Here is a 25104-nt window from a genome sequence, read left to right on the forward strand (position 1 = left end):
TCCCTAGGGGTGGTGTATGGTTATATATATCTCACCCTCCCTAGGGGTGGTGTATGGTTATATATATATATATATATCTCTCTCCCTAGGGGTGGTGTATGGTTATATATATATATCTCTCTCCCTAGGGGTGGTGTATGGTTATAAATATATCTCTCTCCCTCCCTAGGGGTGGTGTATGGTTATATATATATATCTCCCTCCCTAGGGGTGGTGTATGGTTATATATATCTCTCTCTCTCCCTAGGGGTGGTGTATGGCTATATATATATATCTCCCTCCCTAGGGGTGGTGTATGGTTATATATATCTCTCTCCCTCCCTAGGGGTGGTGTATGGTTATATATATCTCTCTCCCTCCCTAGGGGTGGTGTATGGTTATATATATATCTCTCTCTCTCCCTAGGGGTGGTGTATGGTTATATATATCTCTCTCTCTCCCTAGGGGTGGTGTATGGTTATATATATATATATATATCTCTCTCCCTAGGGGTGGTGTATGGTTATATATATCTCTCTCTCCCTAGGGGTGGTGTATGGTTATATATATATATCTCCCTCCCTAGGGGTGGTGTATGGTTATATATATATATCTCCCTCCCTAGGGGTGGTGTATGGTTATATATATATATATCTCTCTCCCTAGGGGTGGTGTATGGTTATATATATATATATCTCCCTCCCTAGGGGTGGTGTATGGTTATATATATATCTCTCTCTCTCCCTAGGGGTGGTGTATGGTTATATATATATCTCTCTCTCTCCCTAGGGGTGGTGTATGGTTATATATATATCTCTCTCTCTCCCTAGGGGTGGTGTATGGTTATATATATATCTCTCTCTCTCCCTAGGGGTGGTGTATGGTTATATATATATCTCTCTCTCTCCCTAGGGGTGGTGTATGGTTATATATATATCTCTCTCTCTAGGGGTGGTGTATGGTTATATATATATCTCTCTCCCTAGGGGTGGTGTATGGTTATATATATATCTCTCTCTCTAGGGGTGGTGTATGGTTATAAAGGCTTGCTGCTGCTCCTTGGGATTTTTCTGGCTTATGAGACCAAGTCTATATCAACAGAGAAGATCAACGACCACCGTGCTGTGGGCATGGCCATCTACAACGTCTCAGTAAGTCTTTCTGTGTCTGTGTGTGTTTTTGGCCAGTGTCTATATCAACAGAGAAGATCAACGACCACCGTGCTCTCTTGTATCTCTCACTCTTGCTCTTGTCTTCGCTCTGTCTCTCTCTCTCTCTCTCTCTCTCTCTTTCTCTTTCTCCATGACTCTCTCTCGACCCCCACCCTTTGTTTAATGCTGTGACAATGCCTGTCTCTCTGTCCTTGGTGGTCCCCTGTGGCTCTGCTCACCTCCAGCCCTACCGCTCACCCCTAATGAGGAGCTGGAGCTGGCTAGTGGAGATTTCAGCATGGGAGCTGTCCTAAATGACAGCACAGCCATGACGCTGTATGCATGGAGACAGTATCTGCCATCTGAAAGTGGCCTAGAAAACTGTGTGTGTGTGTGTGTGTGTGCACCCTATGTGCTGTGTGTGTTGTGATGTACAGTATCTGTTAACAGAAAACAGAGGAGAGGCAGCAGAGAGGATGGGCGGTAGAAGGTAGTAACTAGGGCCTCTTCCCTTCCTCATCAGGGGGAATAAAGTCACACGTCAGGTCTTCTGTGTTTTGTGTGTGTGTGTGTGTGTCTGTCTAACCCTCTATCCCTCTACTGTCGAGAGAGAGAGAGAGAGAGAGAGAGAGAGAGAGAGAGAGAGAGAGAGAGAGAGAGAGAGAGAGAGAGAGAGAGAGAGAGAGAGAGAGAGAGAGAGAGAGAGAGAGAGAGAGAGAGAGAGAGAGAGAGAGAGAGAGAGAGAGAGAGAGAGAGAGAGAGAGAGAGAGAGAGAGAGAGAGAGAGAGAGCTGTAGTAGAGTTAGAGAGAGAGCAAGAGAGGGAGATTCATGTCTCTGGAGGGTTTAATCATCTGGCCCGTACTGTGTGAATCCCTCTCGACAGACATTCTCCTCCTCCAGTGATCTTCAAAGAACGACTCGTATTTATCTCTCTATTTCCACAACCGTTTCTGTCCTCAAACAAAAAATAAATGCAAAAAAATACAAAATAAATACTTCTAACATGTGTGCCAATTTGGAAGACTTAAGTGTGGTCTTTCACTGTTTGGTATTGAGTCTGGACATAGAAAACCTGTCCCTCCTGCCAGTTCAGAACTGCACCGTGGCGGTGACACAGCATTTTCATCAAGAGTGTCCTCTATGGCGGATTTCCTGTTTTCCAATTTCCATCGTTGTATTTTAATTCATCTCCGAGGATTACCCATTATGTATTGAACCCAATTTAAACTCAAGCTGACTGAGAGAATTGCAAATTGGCGCTGGAGAGAAAATGGAGAAGAGAATCCTGTTCTCCTCTCTTTCCCCTCTCTCTCTCTCTCGCTCTCTCTCTCTCTCTCTCTCTGGGTCTCTCTCTCTCTCTCTCTGGGTCTCTCTCTCTCTCTCTCTGTGTCTCTCTCTCTCTCTCTCTCTGTCGCTCTCTCTCTCTCTCTCTCGCTCTCTCTCTGGCCTTGTGATGAATGGTGTTCCAGTGATCCCCCTTCTATGTAAAAACTAATGAGACTGATTCCACCACCACCATCTGCTGAAGTGGCCAGGCACTCACATCTATTTATCGTAGACCCTACAAGAATGGGAGCAAAGAGAGGTGCCCACCTGCTCATTTCTGGAACTAAATGAAGACGATCAAATTAATTAAAGATGAATCAAAGGGGAGCAGTCAGGGCTAATCAGCTCCCCCCCCCCCCTAAAAAAATAACAAGTGGAGGGGAAAAATAGGAAATGAGACCAAGGAGGAATCAAGGTGAAATTAATTGGAACAATTCTGGAAGAATCTAAATTTGCTTCCCAAATGGCATCCTATTCCCAATGTATTGTGCACTATTTTTTTACCAGGCCTCTATATGGAATAGGGTATATATATATGGAATAGGGTATATATATATGGAATAGGGTATATATATATATATATATATATATATATATATATGGAATAGGGTATATATATGGAATAGGGTATATATATATATATATATGGAATAGGGTATATATATATATGGAATAGGGTATATATATATGGAATAGGGTATATATATATATGGAATAGGGTATATATATATGGAATAGGGTATATATATATGGAATAGGGTATATATATGGAATAGGGTATATATATATGGAATAGGGTATATATATGGAATAGGGTATATATATGGAATAGGGTATATATATATATGGAATAGGGTATATATATTTTATTTTATTTATTTATTTTATTTTACCTTTATTTAACCAGGTAGGCAAGTTGAGAACAAGTTCTCATTTACAATTGCGACCTGGCCAAGATAAAGCAAAGCAGTTCGACAGATAAAACGACACAGAGTTACACATGGAGTAAAAACAAACATACAGTCAATAATGCAGTATAAACAAGTCTATATACAATGTGAGCAAATGAGGTGAGAAGGGAGGTAAAGGCAAAAAAGGCCATGATGGCAAAGTAAATACAATATAGCAAGTAAAATACTGGAATGGTAGTTTTGCAATGGAAGAATGTGCAAAGTAGAAATAAAAAATAATGGGGTGCAAAGGAGCAAAATAAATAAATAAATTAAAATTAAATACAGTTGGGAAAGAGGTAGTTGTTTGGGCTCAATTATAGGTGGGCTATGTACAGGTGCAGTAATCTGTGAGCTGCTCTGACAGTTGGTGCTTAAAGCTAGTGAGGGAGATAAGTGTTTCCAGTTTCAGAGATTTTTGTAGTTCGTTCCAGTCATTGGCAGCAGAGAACTGGAAGGAGAGGCGGCCAAAGAAAGAATTGGTTTTGGGGGTGACTAGAGAGATATACCTGCTGGAGCGTGTGCTACAGGTGGGAGATGCTATGGTGACCAGCGAGCTGAGATAAGGGGGGACTTTACCTAGCAGGGTCTTGTAGATGACATGGAGCCAGTGGGTTTGGCGACGAGTATGAAGCGAGGGCCAGCCAACGAGAGCATACAGGTCGCAATGGTGGGTAGTATATGGGGCTTTGGTGATAAAACGGATTGCACTGTGATAGACTGCATCCAATTTGTTGAGTAGGGTATTGGAGGCTATTTTGTAAATGACATCGCCAAAGTCGAGGATTGGTAGGATGGTCAGTTTTACAAGGGTATGTTTGGCAGCATGAGTGAAGGATGCTTTGTTGCGAAATAGGAAGCCAATTCTAGATTTAACTTTGGATTGGAGATGTTTGATATGGGTCTGGAAGGAGAGTTTACAGTCTAACCAGACACCTAAGTATTTGTAGTTGTCCACGTATTCTAAGTCAGAGCCGTCCAGAGTAGTGATGTTGGACAGGCGGGTAGGTGCAGGTAGCGATCGGTTGAAGAGCATGCGTTTAGTTTTACTTGTATTTAAGAGCAATTGGAGGCCACGGAAGGAGAGTTGTATGGCATTGAAGCTTGCCTGGAGGGTTGTTAACACAGTGTCCAAAGAAGGGCCGGAAGTATACAGAATGGTGTCGTCTGCGTAGAGGTGGATCAGGGACTCACCAGCAGCAAGAGCGACCTCATTGATGTATACAGAGAAGAGAGTCGGTCCAAGAATTGAACCCTGTGGCACCCCCATAGAGACTGCCAGAGGTCCGGACAGCAGACCCTCCGATTTGACACACTGAACTCTATCAGAGAAGTAGTTGGTGAACCAGGCGAGGCAATCATTTGAGAAACCAAGGCTGTCGAGTCTGCCGATGAGGATATGGTGATTGACAGAGTCGAAAGCCTTGGCCAGATCAATGAATACGGCTGCACAGTAATGTTTCTTATCGATGGCGGTTAAGATATCGTTTAGGACCTTGAGCGTGGCTGAGGTGCACCCATGACCAGCTCTGAAACCGGATTGCATAGCAGAGAAGGTATGGTGAGATTCGAAATGGTCGGTAATCTGTTTGTTGACTTGGCTTTCGAAGACCTTAGAAAGGCACGGTAGGATAGATATAGGTCTGTAGCAGTTTGGGTCAAGAGTGTCCCCCCCTTTGAAGAGGGGGATGACCGCAGCTGCTTTCCAATCTTTGGGAATCTCAGACGACACATATATGGAATAGGGTATATAAATATGGAATAGGGTATATAATGTGGAATAGGGTATATATATATGGAATAGGGTATATATATATGGAATAGGGTATATATATATGGAATAGGGTATATAAATATGGAATAGGGTATATAATGTGGAATAGGGTATATATATGGAATAGGGTATATATATATGGAATAGGGTATATATATATGGAATAGGGTATATATATATGGAATAGGGTATATATATATGGAATAGGGTATATATATATGGAATAGGGTATATATATATGGAATAGGGTATATATATATGGAATAGGGTATATATATATGGAGGCCTCACTGTGGATTGTATTTGTACCCTGAGATTGTCGTCCTTTCCTTCTGTGACCTGTCCGCTGTGATTAATGACTCGACAGAGAAAATAATCGCATCAGTTTGACGGCAGGGTTAATTTTTCCATTTGCCAGTCTGGATGAGATTTTGCAGGTTTTGGAGGAGAGATGACTGTTGGTCAATATGTATCGATTACTATCCCCCTCTCTGTCCTGTCTCTCTTCCCTCATTTTTCACACTCCCATTTTTCATTCCCGTCTCTCTCTCTCTCTCTCTCTCTCTCTCTCTCTCTCTCTCTCTCTCTCTCTCTCTCCTCCTACCCTCTCCTCTGTCTCACTCTGTGTCTCCCCCCTCTATCTCTCCCCCATCCTCCCTACAGGTGTTGTGTATGATCACGGCTCCTGTCACCATGATCTTGTCCTCGCAGCAGGACGCCTCGTTTGCCTTCGCCTCCCTGGCCATCGTCTTCTCCGTCTACATCACCCTGGTGGTGCTCTTTGTCCCCAAGGTAGAATGACAGTCTGTCTCTGTGGTACAGTAACAGCTGCAGTCAGTAACTACAGTCTGTCTGTTACAGTACCTGTGTTAACATATTGTGTACCAGTGAGCACCAGCTCAATTCAAGCACTGTGTATGCATTTCCATGGTACTCTGTAGATGTTTCAGTACAGATTGTTTATCTCCATGGTGATACTGTAGATGGTTCAGTACAGATTGTTTGTCTCCATGGTGATACTGTAGATGTTTCAGTACAGATTGTTTATCTCCATGGTGATACTGTAGATGGTTCAGTACAGATTGTTTATCTCCATGGTGATACTGTAGATGTTTCAGTACAGATTGTTTATCTCCATGGTGATACTGTAGATGTTTCAGTACAGATTGTTTATCTCCATGGTGATACTGTAGATGTTTCAGTACAGATTGTTTGTCTCTATGGTGATACTGTAGATGTTTCAGTACAGATTGTTTATCTCCATGGTGATACTGTAGATGGTTCAGTACAGATTGTTTGTCTCCATGGTGATACTGTAGATGTTTCAGTGCAGATTGTTTATCGCCATGGTGATACTGTAGATGTTTCAGTGCAGATTGTTTATCTCCATGGTGATACTGTAGATGTTTCAGTACAGATTGTTTATCTCCATGGTGATACTGTAGATGTTTCAGTACAGATTGTTTATCTCCATGGTGATACTGTAGATGGTTCAGTACAGATTGTTTATCTCCATGGTGATACTGTAGATGTTTCAGTACAGATTGTTTGTCTCCATGGTCATACTGTAGATGCGTCGTCTGATCACCCGAGGGGAGTGGCAGTCAGACACCCAGGAGACCGTGAAGACACAGGGCTCATCCACCAACAACAACGATGAGGAGAAGTCCAGACAGCTGGAGAGAGAGAATAAGGAACTTCAGAAGATCATTCAGGAGGTACAGGATCAGTTATGTTATACAGTAGCTATAGGATCAGTTATGTTATACAGTAGGTATAGGATCAGTTATGTTCTACAGTAGGTATAGGATCAGTTATGTTATACAGTAGGTATAGGATCAGTTATGGTATACAATAAGTATAGGATCAGTTATGTTATACAGTAGGTATAGGATCAGTTATGGTATACAGTAAGTATAGGATCAGTTATGGTATACAGTAGGTATAGGATCAGTTATGGTATACAGTAGGTATAGGATCAGTTATGGTATACAGTAGGTATAGGATCAGTTATGTATACAGTAGGTATAGGATCAGTTATGGTATACAGTAGGTATACGATCAGTTATGTTATACAGTAGGTATAGGATCAGTTATGGTATACAGTAGGTATAGGATCAGTTATGGTATACAGTAGGTATAGGATCAGTTAGAGTATACAGTAGGTATAGGATCAGTTATGGTATACAGTAGGTATAGGATCAGTTATGGTATACAGTAGGTATAGGATCAGTTAGAGTATACAGTAGGTATAGGATCAGTTAGAGTATACAGTAGGTATAGGATCAGTTATGGTATACAGTAGGTATAGGATCAGTTATGTTATACAGTAGGTATAGGATCAGTTAGAGTATACAGTAGGTATAGGATCAGTTATGGTATACAGTAGGTATAGGATCAGTTATGGTATACAGTAGGTATAGGATCAGTTATGGTATACAGTAGGTATAGGATCAGTTATGTTATACAGTAGGTATAGGATCAGTTAGAGTATACAGTAGGTATAGGATCAGTTATGGTATACAGTAGGTATAGGATCAGTTATGGTATACAGTAGGTATAGGATCAGTTATGGTATACGGTAGGTATAGGATCAGTTATGGTATACAGTAGGTATAGGATCAGTTATGGTATACAGTAGGTATAGGATCAGTTATGGTATACAGTAGGTATAGGATCAGTTAGAGTATACAGTAGGTATAGGATCAGTTATGTTATACAGTAGGTATAGGATCAGTTATGGTATACAGTAGGTATAGGATCAGTTATGTTATACAGTAGGTATAGGATCAGTTATGTTCTACAGTAGGTATAGGATCAGTTATGTTATACAGTAGGTATAGGATCAGTTATGGTATACAGTAAGTATAGGATCAGTTATGGTATACAGTAGGTATAGGATCAGTTATGGTATACAGTAGGTATAGGATCAGTTAGAGTATACAGTAGGTATAGGATCAGTTATGGTATACAGTAGGTATAGGATCAGTTATGTTCTACAGTAGGTATAGGATCAGTTATGTTATACAGTAGGTATAGGATCAGTTATGGTATACAGTAAGTATAGGATCAGTTATGGTATACAGTAGGTATAGGATCAGTTATGGTATACAGTAGGTATAGGATCAGTTAGAGTATACAGTAGGTATAGGATCAGTTATGTTATACAGTAGGTATAGGTTCAGTTATGTTATACAGTAGGTATAGGATCAGTTAGAGTATACAGTAGGTATAGGATCAGTTATGGTATACAGTAAGTATAGGATCAGTTATGTTATACAGTAGGTATAGGATCAGTTATGTTATACAGTAGGTATAGGATCAGTTAGAGTATACAGTAGGTATAGGATCAGTTATGTTATACAGTAGGTATAGGATCAGTTATGGTATACAGTAAGTATAGGATCAGTTATGTTATACAGTAGGTATAGGATCAGTTATGGTATACAGTAGGTATAGGATCAGTTATGGTATACAGTAGGTATAGGATCAGTTATGTTATACAGTAGGTATAGGATCAGTTATGGTATACAGTAGGTATAGGATCAGTTATGTTATACAGTAGGTATAGGATCAGTTATGGTATACAGTAGGTATAGGATCAGTTATGTTATACAGTAGGTATAGGATCAGTTATGTTATACAGTAGGTATAGGATCTGTTAGAGTATACATTAGGTATAGGATCAGTTATGTTATACAGTAGGTATAGGATCAGTTAGAGTATACAGTAGGTATAGGATCAGTTATGTTATACAGTAGGTAAAGACTCTTTCTTTGCGATATATCCGTTCTTTCTGTAGGTCTATGTTTTACTGTAGTTTTTCCTGGCCACATGATGTACCAGGGAACTCAGGGGAAAGCCCAGGGCCTAGTTTTAGATGATGAGTAGAGACCAGAGCTTTGCCTAGTCAGATCATATGGTCAGAACAACTCCTTGCCCTAGTTAAAGGATAGCAGGTTATAATTTATTGAGTCGACTCATGTACTGGAGAAATCTCTGCATGGTGGTCACTATCTGGCATACCCACAAAGTCATACAACCCTATTTTAACCCTAACCTTAACCACATTGCTAAACCTAATGTCTTACCGTAACCCTAAATGAAGATATAAAAACTACTTTTTTTTTCTAATTCGTTTTTACGATACAGACAATTTTGACTTTGCAGCTGGCCCCTTGAGTTCTGCCTCCAGTACAACACTCTCTCTCTCTCTCTCTCTCTCTCTCTCTCTCTCTCTCTCTCTCTCTCTCTCTCTCTCTCTCTCTTTCTCTCAATCACAGAAAGAAGAGAGGGTGTCAGAGCTGCGAAACCAGCTGGTGGAGCGACAAGCCCTCCGCTCCCGAAGACGACCCTCCACAGTCAACCAGAACCACACGCCCCTTCTCCCTGTCCCCTCGAATGACCCCAAATCCCTCATTCCCCCACCGGGGTACCCCAACCCCACCTCAGACAACCACTCCCTCCCTCCATCATTCTCCAACTCCTCCAACCTCTATCAGCCCGATGGGAAGATCAGTAGAAACAACTGCCACACCAGCCGGTTACAGCTCCTCTACAAGTGATCTATAGCAGGAGAGGAAGAGTGTTTGAAAGGGGTAGACGTTAGTGAATGAAGAATGAATGGAAGGCCAAGTAATCGGGTGAAGGGGTAAGAGACGGGGTAGAGACGGGGTAGAGACGGGGTAGAGGAAGGAAGAGAGGCAGTAACTAGGTGAGGTAGTGATCAGAGGGTTAGTGATAGGTACGGTAGTGATCAGAGGGTTAGTGATGGGTGAGGTAGTGATCAGAGGGTTAGTGATAGGTAAGGTAGTGATCAGAGGGTTAGTGATAGGTACGGTAGTAATCAGAGGGTTAGTGATCAGAGGGTTAGTGATAGGTACGGTAGTGATCAGAGGGTTAGTGATAGGTAAGGTAGTCATCAGAGGGTTAGTGATAGGTAAGGTAGTGATCAGAGGGTTAGTGATAGGTACGGTAGTGATCATAGGGTGAGTGATAGGTAAGGTAGTGATCAGAGGGTTAGTGATAGGTAAGGTAGTCATCAGAGGGTTAGTGATAGGTAAGGTAGTGATCAGAGGGTTAGTGATAGGTACGGTAGTGATCAGAGGGTGAGTGATAGGTAAGGTAGTGATCAGAGGGTTAGTGATAGGTAAGGTAGTGATCAGAGGGTTAGTGATAGGCAGGGTAGTGATCAGAGGGTTAGTGATAGGTAAGGTAGTGATCAGAGGGTTAGTGATAGGTAGAGGGGGCAACAGGAGTCAAACGGTGATCCAGTTTATTGAATGAGAAAGATCAGAGAGGCTGTACCTGAAGACAACTTAAAGAGAGGGGGATAGCTTCTGAAGAGACCAATTGAAATTGAGCTTTCTCTCTCTCTCTCTCTCTCTCTCTCTCTCTCTCTCTCTCTCTCTCTCTCTCTCTCTCTCTCTCTCTCTCTCTCTCTCTCTTCTCTCTCTCTCCCTCTCTCCTCTTCTCTCTCTCCTCTCTCTCTCTTTCTCTTCTCTCTCTCTCTCGCTCTCTCGCTCTCTCTGGCTCTCTCACTCTATCACTCTCTCTCGCTCTCTCACTCTCTCCGTCCTTCTGTCTCTCCCTCCCCCTGGTGTCCAATAAATGCAATCATTCCATATTTATTTGTTGAGAAATAAGAACAACACGGTCTATCATTTCCAATAAAGTAAACAGTTCTGTGTCTTCTAAACCTTAGAGCATGATGCATAAATCAGCCACAAGGGGATTTGGTGTGTATATATTTAAGGTGTCTAGAGAGGAATAGAAGAGAGGTGCAAATGTTATGGGCGGCAGGGTAGCCTATTGGTTAGAGCGTTGGACTAGTAAATGGAAGGTTGCAAGTTCAAATCCCCGAGCTGAAAAGGTAAAAATCTGTCGTTCTGCCCCTGAACTGGCAGTTAACCCACTGTTCCTAGGCCGTCATTGAAAATAAGAATTTGTTCTTAACTGACTTGCCTGGTTAAATAAAGTATTTATTTTCAAAAAATGTATTATGAACCACTAATATGTGTATACTGCAGCAGCACCTCGTACATTACAGGAGAATCTGTAAGATGTGATTGTACAGAGACATCAAGACTGACCTGTTTGTCTTTGTCAAAAACATTTACCAGATCTGCTGTCTATACAACTTCAACGTAAATCTCCAATCTATTTTTCCATCCCATGCTAAATGTATACTTATTCTATTCTATTCTATTTCTCTTTTCAAGACACTGCTTTGGAGTTGGAATGTAATTCCAGCTGCAAAATGATCTGTTTGTGGGCTGCAGGCTTTTCGTCCTTCACTAGAAAGTGTTTAAATTGTCCTGATTGCAGCTAATGAAGCGTTGCCTGACTGGGTAATTCATAAAGCTGAGCCTGAGCAACACTGAAAACAGTTTGTTGTAATATTCGACCACAGCTGTTGTCGGAAGAGATTTCACAGATGATGAGACAGACAGAGGTGTCCAAAACGACAAGCCAGATAGGAATGTAAACTGGAGAAAACAGGTTTTAACTGGAAAAGTCCCAGGTTTCCAGCAATCCTAGTTGGAAAATTCCCAGGTTTCCAGCAATCCTGGTTGGAAAATTCCCGGAATCAGGAAGGAATAAACTGGATATTTAGAATCCTACAACTGGAATTTCTGGAAAACCTGGGAATTTGGGGAAAATTACCATTGTTTTGCAACCCTATAACAGGCCAAACATAATATGATTAATGTGTTATATAATAATAATAATCAAATACAATTGATTCTATTTCTCTCCCTCCTGAACATTTGGCATGAGTTGTGCTCCAATGGTTAGAGCTTGGAGGAGGTACTACTTTAAGATTGTGGTAAAAAAAAAAAATCATTTATATGTTGTTTTACCTTTTAGTTAACTAAGGGAAGTCAGAACAAATTCTTATTTACAATGACGACCTACACCGGCCAAACCCGGACGACGCTGGGACAATTGTGCGTCACTCTATGGGACTCCCAATCACAGCCGGTTGTGATTACAGCCTGGATTCGAACCAGGGTGTCTGTAGTGGCCTTAGACCACTGCATCATATGTTATGCTGGACAAGCCGTGCGCGTGTATACATACATTTATCCAACTTCTTTTCATTTTCTTCCCCCAGCTCCGGCTATAAGCTTTAAGTGTGTCCCAAGTGGCTCCCTATTCCCTAGTTAGTGCACTAGGGCCCATTGGGTTCAGGTCAAAAGTAGTGTACTATGTAGGGAATAGGGTGCCATTTGGGATACTGTTTCAATTGAATCACTGATGATCCAGTTACTTCCTCAATGACCCCTGCTATGACCCCTGCTCAATGACCCCTGCTATGACCCCTGCTCAATGACCCCTGCTATGACCCCTGCTCAATGACCCCTGCTATGACCCCTGCTCAATGACCCCTGCTATGACCCCTGCTCAATGACCCCTGCTATGACCCCTGCTCAATGACCCCTGCTATGACCCCTGCTCAATGACCCCTGCTCAATGACTCCTGCTCAATGACCCCTGCTCAATGACCCCTGCTATGACCCCTGCTCAATGACCCCTGCTATGACCCCTGCTCAATGACCCCTGCTTCCTCAATGACCCCTGCTTCCTCAATGACCCCTACACTTGCTATGTCTGAACTGTCACTTTAACTGTGCTTTAGCAAATTGCTAACCGCATTGACAACACTTAGGATATTCTTCCTAGCTATTAATTTTTGTTCACCATAAACCCGGTATTAGGTAAAACGTAGCTCCTGGCATGTACTAAACTCCTCAAACAATATCAACGGTCAAATCTCCAAACCCTGTCATCAGCAGTTCTCTGTTTTGTTTTCTTGTTTTTTGGCTGGTTCTGCTATATGGTTTCATCTTTTTTCTTGTAAAACAATGTCAAAGAGGAAGGAATATTTAGCGCTGTAGTTTTTAGAGACAGACAGAAAGTAACACTTCCCCTAAATATTTTTGTCCAACGTGATGCCACTAGCACGTGACTGGGTGGGTGACTGGGTGGGTGACTGGGTGGGTGACTGGGTGGGTGACTGGGTGGGTGACTGGGTGACTGGGTGGGTGACTGGGTGGGTGACTGGGTGGGTGACTGGGTGGGTGGGTGACTGGGTGGGTGACTGAGTGGGTGGGTGACTGGGTGGGTGACTGGGTGGGTGACTGGGTGGGTGACTGGGTGGGTGGGTGACTGGGTGGGTGACTGGGTGGGTGACTGGGTGGGTGGGTGACTGGGTGGGTGGGTGGGTGACTGGGTGGGCGGGTGACTGGGTGGGTGACTGGGTGGGTGGGTGGGTGACTGGGTGGGCGGGTGACTGGGTGGGCGGGTGACTGGGTGGGTGGGTGGGTGGGTGACTGGGTGGGTGACTGGGTGACTGGGTGGGCGGGTGACTGGATGGGCGGGTGACTGGGTGGGTGGGTGGGTGACTGGGTGGGTGGGTGGGTGACTGGGTGGGCGGGTGACTGGGTGGGCGGGTGACTGAGTGGGTGGGTGACTGGGTGGGCGGGCGGGTGACTGGGTGGGCGGGTGACTGGGTGGGTGGGTGACTGAGTGGGTGGGTGGTGACTGGGTGACTGAGTGGGTGGGTGGGTGACTGGGTGGGTGGGTGGCTAGGTGGGTGGCTGGGTGGGTGACTGGGTGGTTGGGTGACTGGGTGGGTGGCTGCGTGGGTGACTGAGTGGGTGGGTGACTGAGTGGCTGGCTGAGTGGGTGGCTGGGTGGGTGACTGAGTGGCTGGCTTGGTGACTGAGTGGGTGGGGTAGTAGTGCACTACTTTTGACCAGGGTCTATAGGGTAGTAGTGCACTACTTTAGACCAGGGTCTATAGGGAAGTAGTGCACTACTTTAGACCAGGGTCTATAGGGAAGTAGTGCACTACTTTAGACCAGGGTCTATAGAGTAGTAGTGCACTACTTTAGACTAAGGTCCCTAGGGTGGAGGGACCATCAGCTTTGTGATGATGAGGAAAAACAATGTTGATTTAGACAGGCATACGGCATACAGCGCATCTCCCTCTCTGGACCAGTACGACGCAGCACCTGCTCAGTTCTAGTAACAGCACCTGCTCAGTTCTAGTAACAGCACCTGCTCAGTTCTAGTAACAGCACCTCTGCTCAGTTCTAGTAACAGCACCTCTGCTCAGTTCTAGTAACAGCACCTCTGCTCAGTTCTAGTAACAGCACCTCTGCTCAGTTCTAGTAACAGCACCTCTGCTCAGTTCTAGTAACAGCACCTCTTCTCAGTTCTAGTAACAGCACCTCTGCTCAGTTCTAGTAACAGCACCTCTGCTCAGTTCTAGTAACAGCACCTCTACCCTCGTGTTCATTCTCTAGACCCTAGTGTGGTACAGTATCCAGCTTGTTAAATGACTGTGATATGAGTTGTCTTGTTGTAAAGCACTTATGAATCTCTGAGTAGTACTTATGAATCTGTTTATGTACGCGTTATAATGAGAACATTGTACAACCCAGTCCTCATGTCAGATCCTTTGTTTACAATCCATTAAGGTGCCCGTCTGTACATATGGTTGTCAGTATTCTGTATGTAAATGTATAATATATATAATGTATAGCGAGCTCTGTGTAGTCGGAATACTGTAATGATACCAGTGATGTTTATACAAAACGAGGATTTGGACAATATTGACATTGTGTTAAATGATTATTATGATAAATGTATTATCTTGCTCATACATACGTAGTATACATATGGTATTTGAATTATATATATATATATATACATATATACATACACATATATACAGTGCCTTGCGAAAGAATTCGGCCACCTTGAACTTTCGACCTTTTGCCACATTTCAGGCTTCAAACATAAAGATATAAAACTGTATTTTTTTGTGAAGAATCAACAACAAGTGGGACACAATCATGAAGTGGAACGACATTTATTGGATATTTCAAACTTTTTTAACAAATCAAAAACTGAAAAATTGGGCGTGCAAAATTATTCAGCCCCTTTACTTTCAGTGCAGCAAACTCTCTCCAGAAGTTCAGTGAGGATCTCTGAATGATCAAATGTTGACCTAAATGACTAATGATGATAAATACAATCCACCTGTGTGTAATCAAGTCTCCATATAAATGCACCTGCACTGTGATAGTCTCAGAGGTCCGTTAAAAGCGCAGAGAGCATCATGAAGAACAAGGAACACACCAGGCAGGTCCGAGATACTGTTGTGAAGAAGTTTAAAGCCGGATTTGGATACAAAAAGATTTCCCAAGCTTTAAACATCCCAAGGAGCACTGTGCAAGCGATAATATTGAAATGGAAGGAGTATCAGACCACTGCAAATCTACCAAGACCTGGCCGTCCCTCTAAACTTTCAGCTCATACAAGGAGAAGACTGATCAGAGATGCAGCCAAGAGGCCCATGATGACTCTGGATCAACTGCAGAGATCTACAGCTGAGGTGGGAGACTCTGTCCATAGGACAACAATCAGTCGTATATTGCACAAATCTGGCCTTTATGGAAGAGTTGCAAGAAGAAAGCAATTTCTTAAAGATATCCATAAAAAGTGTCGTTTAAAGTTTGCCACAAGCCACCTGGGAGACACACCAAACATGTGGAAGAAGGTGCTCTGGTCAGATGAAACCAAAATTGAACTTTTTGGTAACAATGCAAAACGTTATGTTTGGCGTAAAAGCAACACAGCTCATCACCCTGAACACACCATCCCCACTGTCAAACATGGTGGTGGCAGCATCATGGTTTGGGCCTGCTGTTCTTCAGCAGGGACAGGGAAGATGGTTAAAATTGATGGGAAGATGGATGGAGCCAAATACAGGACCATTCTGGAAGAAAACCTGATAGAGTCTGCAAAAGACCTGAGACTGGGACGGAGATTTGTCTTCCAACAAGACAATGATCCAAAACATAAAGCAAAATCTACAATGGAATGGTTCAAAAATAAACATATCCAGGTGTTAGAATGGCCAAGTCAAAGTCCAGACCTGAATCCAATCGAGAATCTGTGGAAAGAACTGAAAACTGCTGTTCACAAATGCTCTCCATCCAACCTCACTGAGCTCGAGCTGTTTTGCATGGAGGAATGGGAAAAAAATTCAGTCTCTCGATGTGCAAAACTGATAGAGACATACCCCAAGCGACTTACATCTGTAATCGCAGCAAAAGGTGGCGCTACAAAGTATTAACTTAAGGGGGCTGAATAATTTCGCACGCACAATTTTTCAGTTTTTGATTTGTTTAACACATGATTGTGTCCCACTTGTTTTTGATTCTTCACAAAAAAATACAGTTTTATATCTTTATGTTTGAAGCCTGAAATGTGGCAAAAGGTTGCAAAGTTCAAGGGGGCCGAATACTTTCGCAAGGCACTGTATATATATACATATATATATATATGTATATATACACACACACACGACTGGTTAACATTTGTGATGTGAAATGCAAAAGGAGTGATTATATGAAAAATAAAGTATGTTTTTATTTGCATAATATATGATGTTGGATAATAATAATAAATATAACATAATACATAATATTATGTATTATAACATAATATATTAACATTGTGTTGTATGCGATGTTGGCCATGTTGTGGTCTTTTTTGGTCGGAGTGTCAATCCAATAACGGAGATTGTGTTTATTAAGTCTATAATAATAATAATAGTTCATTGCCTGCAGATTGATAGATAAATACGTCCAGATTTACCACTTTGAAGAATATACAGAGCATCAATGAGTACAGATTAAAGGACAGATCACCAATCACAAAGGACGTATGCTACCTTCACGCACATGTGCCCAAACACACACACACACATGCGCACGCACGCACGCACACGCACACACGCACGCACACACACACACACACACACACACACACACACACACACACACACACACACACACACACACACACACCACACATATACACACACACACACACACACCACACATATACACACACACACACACACATCAATAATATCACCACTAGATGGCGTCTTGTATTCTTACCTGTTCTACTTCTTCCACTCCTCCTGTCTTTCACTCCTTCCCTCTTTCTTATGAAGATTGTCCCTGAGTCAGGGCCTCTGCCTGGATTCCACAAGGCCTCTGCCTAGATTCCCCAGGTTCTCTGCCTGGATTCCACAAGGCCTCTGCCAAGATTCCCCAGGGCCTCTGCCTGGATTCCCCAGGGCCTCTGCCTAGATTCCCCAGGGCCTCTGCCTAAATTCCCCAGGGCCTCTGCTTAGATTCCACAAGGCCTCTGCCTAGATTCCACAAGGTCTCTGCCTAGATTCCCCAGGGCCTCTGCCTGGATTCCCCAGGGCTTCTGCCTAGATTCCCCAGGGCCTCTGCCTAGATTCCCCAGGGCCTCTGCCTAGATTCCCCAGGGCCTCTGCCTAGATTCCCCAGGGCCTCTGCCTGGATTCCCCAGGGCCTCTGCCTAGATTCCCCAGGGCCTCTGCCTGGATTCCCCAGGGCCTCTGCCTGGATTCCCCAGGGCCTCTGCCTAGATTCCCCAGGGCCTCTGCCTAGATTCCCCAGGGCCTCTGCCTGGATTCCCCAGGGCCTCTGCCCGGATTCCACAAGGCCTCTGCCTAGATTCCCCAGGTTCTCTGCCTGGATTCCACAAGGCCTCTGCCAAGATTCCCCAGGGCCTCTGCCTGGATTCCCCAGGGCCTCTGCCTAGATTCCCCAGGGCCTCTGCCTAAATTCCCCAGGGCCTCTGCTTAGATTCCACAAGGCCTCTGCCTAGATTCCACAAGGTCTCTGCCTAGATTCCCCAGGGCCTCTGCCTAGATTCCCCAGGGCCTCTGCCTAGATTCCCCAGGGCCTCTGCCTAGATTCCCCAGGGCCTCTGCCTGGATTCCCCAGGGCCTCTGCCTAGATTCCCCAGGGCCTCTGCCTGGATTCCCCAGGGCCTCTGCCTGGATTCCCCCGGGCCTCTGCCTAGATTCCCCAGGGCCTCTGCCTAGATTCCCCAGGGCCTCTGCCTAGATTCCCCAGGGCCTCTGCCTAGATTCCCCAGGGCCTCTTCCTGGTATCCCCAGGGCCTCTGCCTAGATTCCCCAGGGCCTCTGCCTAGATTCCCCAGGGCCTCTGCCTAGATTCCCCAGGGCCTCTGCCTAGATTCCCCAGGGCCTCTGCCTCCATTCATACTCTGCGTCCCAAATGGCACCCTTTTCCGTAAATAGTGCACTACTTTTGACCAGGATCCATAAGGAAACCCATAGGGCTCTTTTTAAAAAGTTGTTTCTTGTTTTGTTTTGTCACATGCACAAGACGAAGGAAAAAGGAAACCGCACACTGCTCTTGATAGTATCACTGATCTTTAAGAAGCTTTACGTTATCGGCCTCACGGCCTTCGTCAGAGCTTTTGTGAATAAAAAAGACATCTCACAAAAGCTCTTTTTTTCCCCCATCTTCCTTCCATCTTGTTCAACTGTTACCAGGCACCTGCAACAAAACGATTGCTCAGACGTGCGAGTGTCTTTTTGAATTTTGAGTCACATGTACAAGTACAGTGAAACTATAACTATATACAGGGTGCCAGTACTACATGTACAGGGATACATGTTCAGAGAAATGCTGAACTCGTAAGACCGACATCAACAGCGCAGTAAGCTATATAGAGAGGAAGCTATATACAGGGTGCCAGTACTACATGTACAGGGATACTGGAGTAATTGAGGTAGATATGTAAATGTGTCCAGGGATTAGGAGAAAGTGACTGGTAGCAGAATAATTAATACTAATAATAATAGTAAACAGTATGGCAGTAGCATGTGTGTGTGTTTCAGTGTAGGCGTGATAGGCGGATATACATGGAAGCAGGGCTATAAAGTGACTGGTAGCAGGAATATATACAGTATATATACTAATGGTAATATATACATGGAAACAGGGATGAAAGTGGTTATGGTGTGTTTGATGTGAAGCGTAGGAGCAGGAGATGGGTCGGATTAGGAGGAGATTGGTCTGAGCAGGAGATGGGTCAGATTAGGAGGACATTGGTCGGATTAGGAGGAGCTGGGTCGGATTAGGAGGAGATGGGTCGGATTAGGAGGAGATGGGTCGGATTAGGAGGAGCTGGGTCGGATTAGGAGGAGCTGGGTCGGATTAGGAGGAGCTGGGTCGGATTGGGAGGAGATGGGTCTGAGCAGGATGAGATGGGTCGGAGCAGGAGGAAATGGGTCGGATTAGGAGGAGATGGGTCGGATTAGGAGGAGCTGGGTCGGATTAGGAGGAGCTGGGTCGGATTAGGAGGAGCTGGGTCGGAGCAGGAGGAGATGGGTCGGAGCAGGAGGAGATGGGTCGGAGCAGGAGCAGATGGGTCGGAGCAGGAGGAGATGGGTCGAAGCAGGGGGAGATGGGTCTGAGCAGGAGGAGATGGGTCGGAGCAGGAGGAGATGGGTCGGAGCAGGAGGAGATGGGTCGAAGCAGGAGGAGATGGGTCTGAGCAGGAGGAGATGGGTCGGAGCAGGAGGAGATGGGTCTGAGCAGGAGGAGATGGGTCTGAGCAGGAGGAGATGGGTCGGAGCAGGAGGAGATGGGTCGGAGCAGGAGGAGATGCGTGGGATAATTACCAGCAAAAGAAGCCCAGTAGCCCCACTCTGCTTGTGATGTCGTTGTTGCTAACTCCTACGCTTATCAGTCATGGCTCCGTTTGGAGAAGGGAGTTACCCTTGTCACTAACCACATTTGCTGTTGAGGAAGTGACTGCAATGGAAACAACCAGTGAGTTTATTTTAGGCAAGGTGCCCGTTGCAAATGTATGCTAATACAAATGAGATAAGATCAACAGAAGCGTTAATCATTCCATGAAAGCAGAGAGATAACTATTTTTAGGAAGTTGTGCTGATAGAAATAGCTACTATGACTCGATCACGATTTACAAGGTTTTTCCCAGTGCTAGAACCAGTTCAGCATCAGTTAAAGACGCTCAGAGTACGATCATCTGACCAGTTATGAAATTCCTTTTGTAAAAGATCCAATACTTAAAAAATCCAATCCAATAATCCAATACAGCGTTTGCTGTAGAATCTCTAAATAGTTACTATCGTTAAGTGAAGTCAATGTTGCATTAAACTGTTCATGAATGGTCATAATTGATTCACGTACAATAAAAGTTTTGTCCTTTCTGTATAATTTTATTGAGATATTGACTCAACAGCACAAGTTAAATAAATGAATACAATAAAAATGACTCTATAAAATGCAATTAAATAACATAACAATTAGGTATTAGACACTTCAAATAAATTAAATAAATTAAATAAATATGGTCAAATTCCATTTAAATAACATTATTATTATTATTAGACAACAATACAACTATAATGAACAAATAAATAATAAATAATAATAGCTATATTAATAAAAATAAATAATAAAAAGAGAGAGACATGATTAATTCAGAATCAATTAGAAACGTATTTTAACTTTTCAATAAGATCTAGCAGCGTATATCAAAATGCTAAAAATACGTGGAATCGTCGTCAGAATTCCTTCGGGTAAAAGGATATGGCGCGGTTGGGTTTGGGTGCTGTGGGTGGCAGTTCAGCAGCAGGTTCTGAGAGTAACACTAGTTCAAGTACATAGTACTTTAACATTATAGAAATATGCTGCTGTGGTAACACCACGGCAACACATCTGTTGTACAATAAACCCCAAGGATATATAAACTGCTACAGTTTATATAGGTTGGTATAATTCCTCTAGCCTGGTCCCCAGATCTGTTTGTGCTCTCGACTACTCCATGCTGTCGTGCAAGCCAATGTTTGGCATGTCAACGGCTGGCAAGAAGTGGCATGATGGCACAAACAGACTGGTACCCAGGCTATGATTCCTCATCTTTGACAGAAGAGTATAAAAGCATTGGCTTTAACATAAAACAACAATGTCTTAATCTCAGTCAACTTCAATAGATGAAACGCCCTGTGACTCCTATCAGGTAGCCTTCCCGTATATTCCTCATGTAATTAGCTCCCCCCCACCCTCCAAAAGTTGAATCTTTCCCTCCACACTGTGGCCTGCATCCCAAATGGTGACCTATTCCCTGTATATAATTCACCCATAGAGCTCTTGTCAAAAAAGTGTAGGGAATAGGTTGGCATTTGGGACGTAGCCTTCCCCTCTGTCGGCAGCCATTTTTGTCTGTCTTTACAAGGCGAACACGCCAAAGAAGTTCTTCCCATCACCACTCTCCAGATGGGGCAGAAGCCTGTTCTCTGTGACTGTCCGGAGCCTGTCTCCCTTCTCCAGGCTGAACACTGCTCCCATGTACACGGCATTATACCACTTTCCTTCACTCGCAGCCTCGCTGTTGGAAGACTTCTTACACACGGTGCGTACGGAGTTGAGCAGCGTCTGGTACTCCTTGTTGTCTTCGGTGCCGTAGCTTGGGGACCAGCGCGTGACCGTGTTACTTAGGTGAACCATGTCCTGGTTGTTAGGGTGCTTGGGGTCGGCCTTGCAGCTGACGTGGAAAGAGACCTGGCTGTAGATAAAGTAGAGGCCCGTCTGGGGAATAACAATTTCGTTGTTGTTGAGTTTAAGACCCCCCTGTGAGAATCCCTGGCCCTCGTCATGTGTCCACTCCACTGAGGACTTGTAATCACCATTGGCGTTGTATTCACCTAAAAGGGGAAGGGAGGAGAGAGAGGTCGGACATGAATATAATTCACTGTAGATATTGACTCATGGAGCACTACGACACACCTTCTATTGAGGCAAGTTGTAAATGAGCAGTTTCAAAAAGAGATGAAGGTTATGTCTTGACTTATATCGTATGTCAAACAGGCTTGATTCATTCACAGCATCTTATCCCATTTCAAGGTCAAGGGTCAAGTGTGAATTGATTTGCATATACTACATTTACATAGTGTGTTTCCAGACTATTCAACATGCAGAGAAGTTCTTTCCAGTTCTACTGTTGAAATGACGAACGCTTTTGTGCTGAAATGTGTCTCAAATGACACTCGATCCCTTTTACATATGAACCCTGGTCAAGACTAGTGCACTATAATAGGGAATAGGGTATTATTTAGGGGGTACAGACAGGCATTCCTGGATATAGTGTGCTCTTACCTTCTAGATGAATGGCAGCCTTTCTGTTTCCAGAGAGTTGTCTCAGGGTATGCTGAATTTCTGAGGAGGGAAGGAAGGAGATGGAGATTTAGAAACGGTGACATCTTCACAAGCTGGGAATCTTCTCAAACCAACTACACGTGTGAGAGGTTTTTAAGAGCTTGCAAGAATGTATCTCAAATTGCACCCATATTCCCTATATAGTGCACTACTTTTGACCAGGGCCGATAGGAGGGGGGGCGATAGGGCTCTGGTCATATGTAGTGCACTAAAATACAAATAGGATGCACCCTTAGAATGCACCCTTTGTCAAGGGAGTAGCAGCATATGCATGTATATATATAAATATATATCTATATCTATATATACACATATAAATATATATATTGCAGTAGAACCTGACAGAAAAAAGGGATATGAACTCACCAGCTTTCTCGAAGTGATCTTGTTTCTGAGGAAACGCGAAACGGAGATAAAAGAAAGAGTTAGTCCTGCGATCAGGTTTCATATCGATGCTCAACAGGAGATATGAAATATACCGAGCTAATGCAGAGACATACAGAGGTTTACAGAGGATACAAATAAATGCAAAAGTTATGCCTAGATATATAGTGATATAGCTGTATAGCTGTATAAATACATATAAATAATTGCAAGGTAAAAAATAAATGTAAAATGAAAGTACATTTTTATTCGATGAAATTGCTGATGAAATACTCTTAGCACATCAAATGAGTTCAGATCCAGATCGATTTCACTAGACATTGTGCCATTAATAATAATTTAATAATAAATGATAAATGATGATAAAAGATAAGATATAATAGGATGTATATTCTCACCTTGGTGTGCCAGGTAAAGAAGAGTGCAGCTGAGACACACAGCGCCATGGCCAGCAGGGCACCACACAGCCTCCACCGTCGTGTGGACTTCTCCCGTACCAGGGTCACGGTCGGTGACACAGGGCCATTCTCCAAGTCCACTGTCACTCTGCTGCAATCACCTTCCATCGTTTTACTAGAGCTTTTCTGCGGATCCCGGAGTAGAAACTTCCTTTACCTACTTAACCCAAGGCAGTATTCAAAGAGAGTTCAAGTACCAGTTCAGCTCTTTTGCGGTCTAGAAGTTTGTATAAAAATGTAGTGCTAAACTCCAGCAGTCTTATTAGAGGTTGTTTTGAAGGTAGTGTTGCTCCTGCTGTGTTTCATGGGCTGATACTCTGAGCGCTGGTGTTATATACACATGTAGCTTCTGGGAAACTCCAGTGATGTCAGTCAGAGTGGAGGCAAGCAGAGGAACAGAGAGTTGAGGGGAGGAGGCATGGGGACTGGTGTAATGGCTGGGGGAACCTGTGGCGTTTTTCACACTTTGAAAAAAAAAAAGTTTCACACCCACACGCAGGAAGAGTAGCTATTGCATGCAAGAGCTACTGGGGATCCTAATAAACAAAACGAAAAACCCTGCATGCACACACAGCTATCTTTCACTAACTCTCTCTCACACACATATCTCAAGTGACACCAAAGCGTATCTCTCAAACTTCATTTTTTACTCTGTTCCATATTGGGTTTTACTTTATGGGATTTTCTTGTCCCTCTTTCTTGGCGTTTACATTTTCTGCCTTCATCTTTTGCATGTCCATTAGTATCAGCACTGGTGGCTGGTTTTAAGGACAAAGCAGTCTATTGAGCAACAGACAATGTTGTGGTATCATTTTAGTATTATGTATTTTTTAATATATATATATATATATATAAAGAATGAAAGTAAATGTGTTTGTGTATGTAAATTATCACTTATGCTGAAGTACACTTGTATGTTAATTTGGACTATACATTCTCACAAGCAAACATACTCGCTTGCCATATGAACAAAGAAAGATGTGTCATGGCTGCTCTCTGCAATGGTATCATTTTCATTATGTTTAATGTTGCATTTTTCACTGACTGCATTCAGGAAAGTACTCAGACCTCTTGACTTTTTCCACATTTTGTTAAGTTTCAGTCTTATTCCAAAATGGATTAAATAGTTTTTTTTCCCGCCTCAATCTACTACACACAATATCCCATAATGACGAAGCAAAAACAGATTTAGAAATTTCGGCAAATGTTCAAAAAAAATGACATCACATTTACATAAGTATTCAGGCCCTTTACACAGTATTTTGTTGAAGCACCTTTGGCAGTGATTACAGCTTTTGAAGTTGTCCCTCTCTCTCTCTCTCTTTGGCCGTTCATGTTTCATGTTTTTTCCACTGAACTGGAAATGAAATTGCACCGTGCATCTGCACTAGATTTGGCCTCTCACTGATCCCGTACTACAACTAATGTAGGCCTACAACACATTTGACACAATGGTTGTGATATTTCACAGATATTTCACAGAAATAATAAGAGTTTGTCTGCAATATTCCCCCCCCCCCCCCCCCAACCGGTGTGTACAGTGTCTCCACAACACTTACGTAGTCATTTTATTTATTTTTTTGCAGAGAAACTCTTCGTTGTATCACAACTGTTGTGCCGAATGCATTGTACATCAGTTGTGTACAACTTGAAGTGTGTACGGGGCCAACGTCTCGACAACACTCAGCGCTGTACTGTGTGAGTGACAGAGCCCATTCACCCACAGATTAGCAAAGGTATGGAGGGAGAGAAGGATGTGAAAGAAAGAAAGATGGGGGAAGGTGTTATGGCAGTGGGATGTTTCCCCTTTATATAACAGCACAGTCTATTCATAATGAAAGTGGATTACATTATCCAACATGTAAAACACCCCTCTTTCAGACGTTAAATATACGGAAAAAGTGATACCAAAAAAAAAGAAAGAAGCATTTATATTTCAGTGTCTCAGAATAAGATGG

The 25104-nt window shown here is 43.3% G+C and overlaps 2 protein-coding genes across 2 annotated transcripts in view; one reads left to right on the forward strand and one right to left on the reverse strand.

Annotated features, from left to right (window-relative positions):
• Positions 1 to 13228, forward strand: part of LOC109875904 (gamma-aminobutyric acid type B receptor subunit 1-like) — a 328979-nt gene extending 315751 nt beyond the window's left edge. Inside the window, exons 21-24 of the mRNA XM_031789059.1 lie at positions 1003 to 1130; positions 5845 to 5973; positions 6753 to 6899; positions 9465 to 13228. Coding sequence (XP_031644919.1) covers positions 1003 to 1130; positions 5845 to 5973; positions 6753 to 6899; positions 9465 to 9746 — 686 coding nt within the window. The 3' untranslated portion in view covers positions 9747 to 13228. The remainder of the gene's footprint in view (positions 1 to 1002; positions 1131 to 5844; positions 5974 to 6752; positions 6900 to 9464) is intronic.
• A 7056-nt stretch (positions 13229 to 20284) lies between these two features.
• LOC109875902 (tumor necrosis factor) lies at positions 20285 to 23503 on the reverse strand. Its single transcript, XM_020468340.2, has 4 exons — positions 23087 to 23503; positions 22671 to 22695; positions 22245 to 22304; positions 20285 to 21793 (listed from the first exon to the last, which is right to left on the reverse strand). The coding sequence occupies exons 1-4, from the start codon at positions 23252 to 23254 to the stop codon at positions 21318 to 21320; spliced, it is 729 nt and encodes a 242-aa protein (XP_020323929.1). The 5' UTR covers positions 23255 to 23503; the 3' UTR covers positions 20285 to 21317.
• Between the last annotated feature and the right edge of the window lie 1601 nt (positions 23504 to 25104).

This window comes from Oncorhynchus kisutch, linkage group LG14 (assembly GCF_002021735.2).
Source record: "Oncorhynchus kisutch isolate 150728-3 linkage group LG14, Okis_V2, whole genome shotgun sequence".
NCBI lineage: Eukaryota > Metazoa > Chordata > Actinopteri > Salmoniformes > Salmonidae > Oncorhynchus > Oncorhynchus kisutch.